Raw genomic sequence first — 12,217 nt, 5'->3', positions numbered from 1 at the left:
TGAAAAAAAAAGAATTTGCATTTAATGGAAAGACAATTCTTGAATATTGTTTATGGGTCCAACAGATTTAAAGAAACACCAGTTTTTGGGACAGTGCCCAGCTACATTATAATACACTTATTTTTCCTTTTTTTAAATGAAAATATAATTGGTACCAGGAGTTCTTTGCTATGGATATGAGCAGTTGCTCTAAGAGAAGGCTGGATAGAAAACATACAACTAAAACTATTGCTATTGCTAGACTATTGAACAGCACACAGTGCCATGGTCCTAGAGTTTTGAGTTGTATTTGAGTTTCAAATTTGTGTTCTGAAGATCTTCCTTAGCTTCTATTTTTATTATTTATTACCTGTTTTTACTGTTCATCTTATTTTGAATTTTTCCTCTGTCAAAAGAAAAGAAATCCAAAGTATTGAAAGGAATCTATGCTCTTTATTTTGTTCTCATTTTTATGATGATGGGTAGGTTGACAGTTGAGGTCAGGCAGGAGTCTCTGGTCTATTATGTTTGTGGACAACATTAAGAAACAGGTGAAAGACGGCCTGTAGCGGTGGAGGAGTGTTCTGGAGAGAAGTTGTGTGAATGAGAGGGAGACAGGTTTAACAGAGATGCTGCAGGGAGTAGAGGTAATATAGGTGGAGAAATTCAAATACCTGAGGTCAATGAGCCAAAGCAACATTTATGATGTTATTATCATTGTGTAACCACATCATTTCTTTAGGGATTAATACATTTTTCTGATTCTGATTATGTTTTGTTTTTGTCGTCCAGCCACTGATCAGCAACATCAACTCAGTAGAGAAAACTGCTGTTATATTATCAATGTCATCTCATCTGGTTTTATAGGTAAATATAAACTAGATGAGAACTTTAAAGCAATGTTAATAGTTTTTGTGTTTCACGCTGTTGTTATTTTAATCTGATAGAAGATGTGTATTCAAGTCTTAATCCTCTCTTATAATATGACTGTTGTTAAATGCCTTTAATGCCTTTATAGTTTGTGTAAGTGAAATATGTGCAGTGTCAAAAGTCCAGTATGAGTTTTATAACATGTCTTTCATGATGATTAAATAGAATCTGAATCAATATCTTGAATATTCTTTTTTATAATAATGTAATCTGGAAAATATGCATTTCTATTAATTTGGTGAAATTCTATTTTTGCAGAACAAATTTTAAACTCTCACAGTTTATGTCTGAGCACTTTTTTGTGTATTATTCCTTTTGTCCGCCAGAGGTCCTCAGTTTTCCAGTATTTGCACAGTCACCTGTTAGAGACTTAGAAACTTAGACTTAGAGCTTTTTATTGTCATTGTGCAGTTTCTTGCACAGCGAAATTGGGTAGCTGAACCACAAAGGTGCTAAAGTAAGAAGAGAAACCAATATACAACGAAGGCGGAAAATAAATAAATAATTAAATAAATAGAATAAAATAAAAAACAGTGTATATGTATACATATGTGAGTGGAACTATATACATGGTGTATGTGTAGGAAACATTGAAACAGACTGGGACCAAAATAATTGCACATAAGCCAAAAATATTGCACAGAACATGGAAAGACTGAGATATTGCACATAGATGATCAACAGCAGTGTCAGGGTGGATGTGTTGGGGAAGTCTTTACACACTCTTAGTTTGCATTAAGAGTTCTGACAGCCCACGAGAAGAAGTTGTTCTTTAGTCTGTTGGTTTTGCACCTGATGGATCTGAGCCTTTTTCCAGAGGGCAGGATGTTGAAGAGGTGGTGGTTAGGATGGAGGTGGTCCTTTATAATTGCCCTGGCTCTGGAGAGACATCTTGAGCTGGCAATTAAGTCCAGGGAGGGGAGTGGACAGCCGATCACCTTCTCTGCAGTTCTGATGACCCTCTGTAGTCTCTTCTTGTCAGCTGTTGTGCAACCAGCGTACCACACAGGGATGGCGTGCACCAGCACACTCTCTATAGTGGCACGGTAGAAGGACACTAGGAGGTCAGTCTGCAGCCTGTTCCATCTCAGCACCCTCAAGAAATGGAGGCGCTGCTGGGCTTTCTTCACTAGAGCTGATGTGTTTGTGGACCAGGATAGGTCCTCGGATATGTGGGTGCCGAGGAACTTAAAGGAGGACACCCTCTCCACATAGTCACCTTTTATGGAGAGGGGAGGAGGGTCAGTTCTTGTTTTGCAGAAGTCCATGACCACTTCCTTGGTTTTCTTGGTGTTTAGCGTGAGGTTATTGTAGTTACACCATTCTGACAGTCGCTGGACCTCATCCCTGTAGGCGGTGTCATCATCGTTGGTGATGAGCCCCATCAGAGTGGTGTCGTCTGCAAATTTGATGATGATGTTGCAGGGGTGCGTAGGGGTGCAGTCGCTGGTGTAGATGGGGTATAATAATGGACTCAGCACACATCCCTGTGGTGAGCCAGTGCTGAGTGACAGGGTGGATGATTGCTGGGTGCCAACCTTGACTGACTGTGAACGGTCTGTGAGGAAGTTTTTGATCCATGCACATGTGGAGGGGGGGAGTCCAAGTTTACCAGCTTGTCTATAAGAATGTCTTGGATGATAGTATTGAGCTGAAATCAACGAAGAGCATACTTACTGATGTCCCAGGATTCTCCAGGTGATGCAGAGCGGAGTGGAGAGCAGTGGAAATTGCATCCTCTGTGGACCTATTTGCCTTGTAGGCAAACTGGTGGGGGTCGAAGCTGGGTGGGAGGCAGTCCTTTATGTGTTTTAGGACCAGCTTCTCAAAGCACTTTGCAACCACTGGAGTCAGTGCGATGGGTCTGTAGTCACTGAGGCTACTGATGGTGGTGGACTTGGGGACTGGGACTATTGTTGACAATTTCAGGCAGTGAGGGACAGTGGCATGTGTCAGGGAGAGGTTGAATAGTCTGGTGAACACAGGAGCCAGCTGGTCGGCGCAGGCTTTGAGCACTCTACCAGCAGCTTTAATGACACCACTCCCAAGACTTGTCTCAATTTTCAATTTTGTGCCTCCTCATCTCAGAATCAGAATCAGAATCAGAATGGGTTTTATTGCCAAATGTTGAGCAGGTTTACAACATTAGGAAATTGCTGCGGTGCTTCAGTGCAAACATGCTGTCATAAATTGCGCTTAAATAGACATGAAAAAAATAAAAGTAAGAATAAGAATTAAAAGTGCTACGTAGAAAGATATATGCATGAGATATACATGAGATATATACATGAGAATAAGAATTCAAAGTGCTACGTAGAAAGATATATACATGAGTGCAGGTGGTGATCAGTGCCAAAACATGGAATCATGCAGTGAACACAGCGTAGGGTCATGAGTTAGTGGTGGGGACAGTCGTACGTTTATTGTTCATGTGTCCAACAGCAGAGGGGAAGAAACTGTTCTTATGGCGAGAGGTTCTGGTGCGAATGGACCGGAGCCTCCTGCCTGAGGGGAGCAGGTCAAACAGACTGTATCCAGGGTGAGAAGGGTCAGCTGAGATCCGAGCTGCACTCCGCAGTGTCCTGGAGGTGTGCAGGTCTCCTGTGTCCTCCTGCTCGTGAGCTGCAAATCATTTTCAGTAAACCAAGTAAACCATGTTAAAGGATGTTTTAACTCAGAGGAAAGAGAGGAGAGGAGACTTGCTGCAGGAGGTATAATCAAGGATGCACAGATGTGTCCAGAAACTTTTGCTTCACAACCCTGGTACACATCTTCTGCTTGCTTGGTCACAATTTCTGTTTTAAATATATCAATAAAACACCAACAGATAGTCTGAGTCTGTCCTGCCTCCTTCCTGCTCTCCTCACACAACTGTGAAAGACTGAACACAAACTCTCTAAACCCTTAAACCGATTTCATACTGTCAGTGTTCAACAATTGTGATAATAGTTTGTGTTTCTGATGTTTAACTGTCCGTTATTATAAAGTCAAACCTCATGAGCTCTGCTGCTGTTGTAGCCACACTCTCACCAAAACACTTTCAGTTCTCAGAAACGTCTTCAGTTCAACAATGAGGAAGAGGAGCGTCTCAGACCTGCTTTATGTTCTGTAGCTGCAGCTGTGTAATCAAATGATCTATTAGACATCAAAAGTCCAACTGTGGTGGCGGAGGTGTTTGACCCTTCAACAGAACCTTGTTATGTGCTTTCATTTTCTTACATTTTAAAGAAAGAGAAGCTGCATTAATAGAAACATTTATCTTAAACTTCACACATTCAACTTCCTCAGTCGTCTGTTTATTTTCAGGGAGTGAAACACATGAAGCTTAAGTTCAGCCTTCACGAGTACAATGAGGAAGACTTATAATCACACTTCTGTCTACTTCCTGGGTGTTTAGTGGCCAGAGCTTTTCATCACTTCCACTTTCGAACACTGTCCAGCTGATTGCTGACATCACTGGTCAAGTCCAATCGTCTTTCTCCCGGCCTTCTTCAAGACAATCAGCCTCCACTTCATGTACTTTAAATCTCCCTGCTCATCTTTCAATCTCCCTTCCAGACATGTTACTCAGCGCTCCATCCAATTCTCCATCTTAACCACCACCATGTCTGGACTGTGGGGGGTCCTGCCTAAATTCTTTCATCAGCTGGAATCCAATCAGCCGTGAAGGCCATCAGAGTCCAATCACCAAATAGCTTGACTGGATTCTGTTTATCAGTTAATCATCTTCAATTCATCCTAACAATCAGTATTTAAATCACTGTCAGTCTGTCACAAATGCTCTGTGGGAATAGACACAAAGTGCACCTGCTGAATGTGATTTCTCATTACAATAAATTATGTTTATAAAAATCATGAATTTCAGACACATGAAAAGCTGACATACTCAACCTATGAAACATTATCATCAGCAAAAATAACAACTGGATCCCTAAAGCTGTGATGAGGAAGTGACATCTCACTGATGACAGGAAGTACAAACAGTCTTACAGAGTCAACAGTTCAGAGGGTGTGACAGTCGAGATCAAGAACAAGAAAGAAGTGAGACAGAGAAGCACGATGGATGAATTCAGATGGATTCAAATGTTTTCATGTCTGATGCTCATGATTCAGATCGCAGGTAAGAAGACAGGAAACATTTAAATAGCAGTCAAACTAAATATTGTTCATATTATTACAGTCAACAACCTTTACAGTAAATAAGAGAGCTGAGCATGCTCTGTTTATGAACTTGTGTCTAAAATATCTTCACTCTAACTGTAAAAGTGCTGTATTCTAATGTCTATCATATTTCTCTTCAATCTTCTCAACAGTATCTGTAACTGAAGCCTCCATGTTTATGAAAGTTGGAGATGACGTCACTCTGCCTTGTGTGAATGTGATAGATGAGCAGAATAACTGTGATGGGACTACGTAGAGCTGATCACACTTGGACAGATTGGTGAACAAGCTAAAACTAAATCAGACAGACAGAGTTACAGTGAACTGTTCTCTGCTCATAAAGAAGCTCACAGTCGGGGATGTTGGTTGTTATTATTGTCGACAATACAAATTAGACAAAATACAATCTACACATACTCTGGTTCATCAGTCTTTGGTTGATCTCTCTGTTATTACCTGTGAGTATTTACATCAAAATATTTTCAGTTCAAATCTTTTCAGGACATAAAATGTTCAATAATCATACTGAAACTGATTAAGATAACTTGACTAATTTCCGCTCTGTTTGTCTCACTTTGTTACATTATGTTCACCAGTGACTGAACATAAGGACACTGATACGGTGATGTTAAGCTGCTCTGTGCTGACATATGAACAGTGTCATCACACAGTGAAGTGGCTGCTTACAGGTCGAGATGTGGACAAAGAGAACAAAGAAATAGTGACTTCACAGACTCACTGCGCTGCCACTGTGTCTTTTCTTGAGTCTCACTATATTTACCCATCAAGGTATAATATAATCAAATTTGAAGTGACTGACACTAACACAAGAAGAGTGCAGCTGTTCACTTTCGACCCTCAGCCATCAGGTGAGGAAACAGCTGAGATCAGGATCAGCTGTTAATGTGAGTAAAATCACATCAAACATTTACTTAATATATTTCAAGTGTGAAAGTAGAATATTGTTTCTCATGTTTACATCAGATGAGAAACATGAAAAACTTTTGTGCTTTTACTTTTTCATTGAAGATATGAAGATTAAGCTGACTACAGTCAAGTAAAACTTTGTGTCTATTTGAAACGTAAATAGGGCTTTTAAAATCATGTTATCTTTTACAGTTTGTGAAAAAAACTGTCTTAAATTGGAACTGCAGTGCACTGACTTTGGTTCACATAAATTTACTGAAATAAAGTCTTTTTGCTTATGTGCTTTGAAGTTTCTTTTCCCCCCTTTTGTCAGCGATCCAGTGGTTCATCATTCCAGCTGCTGGTTTAGTCTCCCTCTTGGTAATAGTTGTGCTTTTCATCAGATGGAAGAGAACTAGAGGTGAGAACATTTACAAATAAAACTTCTATAAATTTTCAAGTGAATGTTAGAGTTGACTGTTTGTGTCTTTACAGGAAACAAAACACAGATGGATGAAGATGCTGTGAGTTTTATTATAAATAATTAAATGTTTCTTCAACTGACATTAAATGAACAACAAATCCGATCATCTCTGAGGGGTGTTAACAAGAACTAAACTGCCTTCACAGACACAGTTTACCAGCTGATGTAACCAGATTATGTCTGTTTTTCAGGGACTGAGTTTAAACCCAGCAGAGACTCGGTCTGCTCCTCAAACCAGTCAGGACTCGGTGAGATCACACACGACACCCAGAGCAGAGCTACAACCACTTCTTCTTTTATGTGTTCTCTAAATGTAAATGCATGAAACACACAGTGAGACTCTGATGCTAGTATTACTATACTATGCATATAGTGGATGATAAAATAATAAAGGATGTGTGAAAAGTGGGACACATAGCAGATGATATCTGTTACCATGGCGCTGTGCTGTGTATGCTGGCCTCACAGACTGCAGTGTATTTCGTGAACACTGAGAGGACTTTTGACTGGCAGCATCACAGAATAGATCTTACTAACCAGGACTGTATGCTGCATTCAGAAGAATGGGCTCTGGATCAGTGTGACCTGAAAAAACTGCTTGATACAAAGACGTAAGCCTTCAGATCTGCAGAAATGGAGGAACTGAGGACCTACGGGTGTAGTTGGAAACACCCACTGCTTGGCTGTGACTTCAGAACAGATTAGGAAACTTCTGGAGAAACTACATAAAAGCAGTTCCACTGAGGACCTGTGCTATCCAGCTGTCTGTGATCCTGAGTCACATTTACAACATGAAGGACAAGATTCCAATGTTATGGAAATCATCTCGTCCAGTTCCTGCACCAAACAATTTAACACCATCAGAGCTTAACAACTATCGAGTTTCCTCTCTCACTTTGTAAACCTCAGGATTTGGATTATATGCCACCCAACTCACTCAGAAGTATTACTAATTGTAACAGCTCAGAGCACTAGTGAATGATTTTGTGGAGTGATCTGGGAGGAATGATCTGTTTCTGAATGTGAACAAGACCAGACAGATGGCAAAATACTTCAGAAGGAAGATGATTGCTACATAACCAGTGTTTATCCTGGGAGGGTATTATTGTCTGTCTCTGTTTCCCCTCCGACTCCCCTGGCGACCTCTCTGGGTTGTACCCCTCCTCTCGCCCTATGATAGCTGGGATAGGCTCCAGCCCCTCTGTGACCCTGATAAAGATAAGCTGAAGATAATAAACATATGCAGTATGTTGATGTGGTGGAGGAGGTACAAGTATCTGGGCATCCACATCTGGCCATCTTCTCTAACAGGCTGATTCAGCTCCACTGTCACAAGGACTGAAACAAAAAGCATTTCATACCCTGCATAAGATAAGATAAGATAAGATAAGATAAGATAAGATAAGATAAGATAAGATAAGATAAGATAAGATAAGATAAGATAAGATAACCTTTATTAGTCCCACACGTGGGAAATTTGTTTTGTCACAGCAGGAAGTGGACAGTGCAAAAGTTATGACGCAAAAATTAGAATACAATAAGAATAAATACAGTACACAGCTGTACAGAATAGAATAAAATAATATACTATATACAGTAGAATAAAATAGAATAAAAATATACAATAAGATAAAAATAGAATACGAATGCTATATACAACTGAGTAAAAATACAACGATGCCAGAAAAGATTATTGCACTTAGTGTTATTGCACATGTGTGGATGTGTGTGTTTGTTCAGTTAAAGTCTTTGTTGTGGAGTCTGACAGCAGTGGGGAGGAAAGACCTGCGAAATCTCTCCGTCCGACACCGTGGGTGCCGCAGTCTCCCACTGAAGGAGCTGCTCAGTGCTGTCACAGTCTGCTGCATGGGGTGGGAGACGTTGTCCAACAGGGATGACAGCTTAGCCGCCATTCTCCTGTCACTCACCACCTCCACTGGGTCCAGAGGGCATCCTAGAACAGAGCTGGCCCTTCGGATCACCCTGTTCAGTCTCTTCCTGTCCCCAGCAGAGATGCTGCCGCCCCAGCAGACCACACCATAAAAGATAGCAGAAGCCACCACAGAGTCATAGAAGGTCTTCAGGAGTGGGCCCTCCACTCCAAATGACCTGAGTCTCCGCAGCAGGTACAGCCTGCTCTGCCCTTTTCTGTAGAGGGCGTCTGAGTTATGAGTCCAGTCCAGTCTGTTGTTCAGATGAACACCAAGGTACCTGTAGCTGTCCACAGCCTCAATGTCCATACCCTGGATGTTCAGTGGTTGCAGTGGAGAATGCTTGTGCCTGCGGAAGTCTACCACCAGCTCCTTGGTTTTACTGGCGTTGATCTGGAGGTAGTTCAGCTGGCACCAGTCCACAAAGTCTTGAGTCAGTCCTCTGTACTCCTTGTCGTCCCCATCAGTGATGAGGCCGACTATTGCAGAGTCATCAGAGAACTTCTGCAGGAAGCACTGGGTGGAATTGTGGGAGAAGTCTGCAGTGTAGATGGTGAAGAGGAACGGAGCCAGAACCGTTCCCTGTGGGGCCCCCGTACTGCAGACGACCCTGTCCGACACACAGCCCTGAGTCCTCACATACTGTGGTCGGTCGGTGAGGTAGTCCAGGATCCAGGTAGTGAGGTGATGGTCCACTCCAGAGTTCTCCAGCTTGTCCTTCAGAACCGAGGGAAGAATAGTGTTGAAGGCACTGGAGAAATCAAAGAACATGATTCTCACAGTGCTTCCAGCGGTCTCCAGGTGAGCGAGGGAACGATGTAGGAGGTGAATGACGGCATCATCCGCTCCAATGCCAGGCTGGTAGGCAAACTGAAGTGGGTCCAGTGATGAGCTTGTTAGGCGCCGAAGCTGAGCCAGGACCAACCGCTCCAGGGTCTTCATCAGGTGGGATGTCAGAGCCACCGGCCTGTAGCTGTTGAGGTCCTTGGGGCGTGAAGTCTTTGGCACTGGTACAACACAGGAGGTTTTCCAGAGCTGTGGGACTCTTCCCAACCTCAGGCTCAGGTTGAAGAGGTGCTCCATCACCCCACACAGTTGGTCCGCGCAGGACCTGACGACCCTCGAGCTGATGCCATCTGGGCCCGCTGCCTTCTTGCCATTAATCCTCCTCAGTTCCCTCCTAACCTGGGTGGTTGAGAGAGACAGGCTGGAGCCTTGTGTTGAGTGTGTATTGGATGCTGTTGTTGGGGGTGGGGGGGAGTGAGCAGGGTGAATAGAGGAGGTGTGAAGTGTCTGAGGTGTCAGAGGTGGAACAGCAGCAGTGGGGGTGGGTGAGTCTGCAGCCGATGTTGTAGACTGTCTCATGGTTGAATCAAATCTGTTGAAGAAATGATTCAGTTCATTTGCCCACCTCACATCCCTCCCAGGCAGAGAGTTCTGCTGTTTGTGGCCCGAGATGGTTCTGAGGCCTCTCCAGACTTCACCAACGTTGTTTTGCTGAAGCTGGTTCTCCATCTTCTGCCTGTAGCTGTCCTTCCCATTCCTTATCAGTCCCCTCAACTCTCTCTGCACCCTTTTCAACTCCTCTTTGTCTTTGGATTTGAAGGCCCTCCTCTTCTGCTTGAGGACAGCTTTAATTTCTGAGGTAATCCAAGGTTTGTTGTTGGAGAAACACCGTACAGTCCTGGTAGGTACGGTGTTATCCACACAGAAATTAATATAGTCAGTAATGCATGTAGTAAGGCTGTCGATGTCCTCTCCATGGTCGTCACAGATCACCTCCCACACAGTCGACTCAAAACAGTCCTTAAGAGCCTCCTCGCTCTCCTCCATGTGATAATAATAATAATAATAATGATAATAATTATTAGTAGTAGTAGTAGTAATAGTAGTAGTATTATAGATAGACAAATGGGTTAAATATTTCTCATCATCATTGGTCATGTGTCTGTATCTTCTTGTCTTCACTGTGTAGGTGGATCCTGAAGTTTCCTACACTATAATCAGCTACTCCAAGACCAACAATACAGTTCGGGTAAGGTTTTTGTCTTTGTGTATTATTTATTTATTTGTTTGTTTGGTAACAGCAGTAATAGCAGTAACTCCCCCCCATGAGGGCAAGTGCTATATGTCAGCTATACACCATGCTAACATCTGCCTGATGACATCTGCATTGTTTTCATAATCATTTGTCAGCATTGTTAGTATGAAAGTCTAGTGTAGTGTATGAATCTTTGTGTGTCATTGTGAAGTCATGTATTGCACATTTGGTGTGACCCTGACCCGATCTACATCCAAATTAAATCAGCTTGTGCTGTCATTGGTATCTACCATCGAGGACTCTATGCTGCTAACAAACAGACAGACAATCAGAACCGATGACATACTCGCTTCGAGCAGAGAACCATTTGAATAAAAGACAACAGTATATCTGTCAAGGCGCTGGATAACAATGAAAACGAACCATCTCAAAAACATATTAATGTGCAATCTGTCCAAACTGTGATTCCAATTTAAACTTACATGTTAAAGTTAACTGAGCTGCAGCAAACATGTGAGTACAAAAGACTTGATGGACGACTTTAGCATGGGCAAAGAAAGAATACATCTTATTTTGGAGGTGATCCACATCACTGTCTTTAAAACTGAAAAATAAGGCACTGAAAAGAGAAGGATGTAATTTCTAAGTGCTCTTCCAGTACTTCAATCAAAGTGCTTATCCACTTCAGGGTCACAGTGTTATGTCACTTTTGTTTTCCAGGTTCGGGGTGATGATGAAGGTGATGTAGTGACCTACAGCACTGTGAAGGCTCATTCCTCTTCTGCTGCAGCCACTGCTGATCCCAGCAACCTCTACTCTACTGTCAGTTTCCCACATAGTTCAAGTTGTTGACAAAAAGGACTCGCATTTAAGTTAAAGACTGATTTTGTGTTTGCATGCAACAACATTTACGTTAATTAGCAACGTGCTAATTAGATAGATACCATTATTATAACAAATATTGGGTTTCAAATCCAGAATCATGTCTTTATATCCTCCATTAAAATTAGCAATAAACTATGTAAATAAATGAAAATAGAAACATTTTCTTAATGAAATCAGACCAGTGTGTTTCCTTAATGTAATCAAAATGTGAATATCTAAATGCAACTAGAAAAGCCCTTTGTAAATATTATTGATGTAGCTATGCAATTATATTTTACGATATTTCATAGAAAAAACTTTTCCTCAAACATTTGTACCATATGTTTTCTGTTTTCTTTCTGCACAAATAAATATCTATATCTTGCAACCCATTTGTTTATTATTATTTTTTTATTACTGTTTTATTCTACTCAAGAGTTGGCAGTTCGCACTGTAATCAGAAGGTTGCTGGTTCGAGCCCCGGCTTGGACACTCTCGGTCGTTGTGTCCTTGGTCAAGACACTTCACCTACCACCTACTGGTGATGGCCAGAGGGGGTTTCCGTCCCGGGTTTCCTCCGTGGCGTGAGCGATAAGCAGAGTTTTGTCCTTTCCTTATAATACTCCTAATTATTCAAAGTAACACTCAGGTATGCCGTTCAGCTGGGTTAGTTACGACGTCGGGAGCAGTTAGGAGAACAAAGTGACAGAAACTGTTCAGGTTGCTCTCCCACAATCAACTCAAAGGTTTATTCATCAGACAACAGTTTATATAGAGGAAAAAAAGGTTCGTGTGTCAGCAGATTCTCAGTTCAAACCGGTACAGACCAAATAAGGAAACGTCTTCCTGCCTCCTGAGCAAAGAAGTATCCTTTGTGTAGTTTATCTCTTCAGTTACAATTTATGATCATCCCAGCAAAAT

The 12,217-nt window shown here is 41.9% G+C and overlaps 1 protein-coding gene across 1 annotated transcript; it reads left to right on the top strand.

The window, feature by feature from the left end:
• Positions 1 to 6,308: 6,308 nt before the first annotated feature.
• LOC308397747 (uncharacterized protein) lies at positions 6,309 to 11,421 on the top strand. The gene is made up of 4 exons (XM_080883837.1): positions 6,309 to 6,500; positions 6,652 to 6,708; positions 10,367 to 10,426; positions 11,153 to 11,421. The coding sequence occupies exons 1-4, from the start codon at positions 6,441 to 6,443 to the stop codon at positions 11,282 to 11,284; spliced, it is 309 nt and encodes a 102-aa protein (XP_080739963.1). The 5' UTR covers positions 6,309 to 6,440; the 3' UTR covers positions 11,285 to 11,421.
• Positions 11,422 to 12,217: the final 796 nt, after the last annotated feature.

This window comes from Rhamphochromis sp. 'chilingali' (assembly GCF_963969265.1).
Source record: "Rhamphochromis sp. 'chilingali' genome assembly, chromosome: 5".
In the NCBI taxonomy this organism is placed as follows: Eukaryota; Metazoa; Chordata; class Actinopteri; order Cichliformes; family Cichlidae; genus Rhamphochromis; species Rhamphochromis sp. 'chilingali'.
The sequence above is the reverse complement of the archived record's forward strand: the minus strand, read 5'-3'. Positions and strand labels throughout refer to the sequence as shown.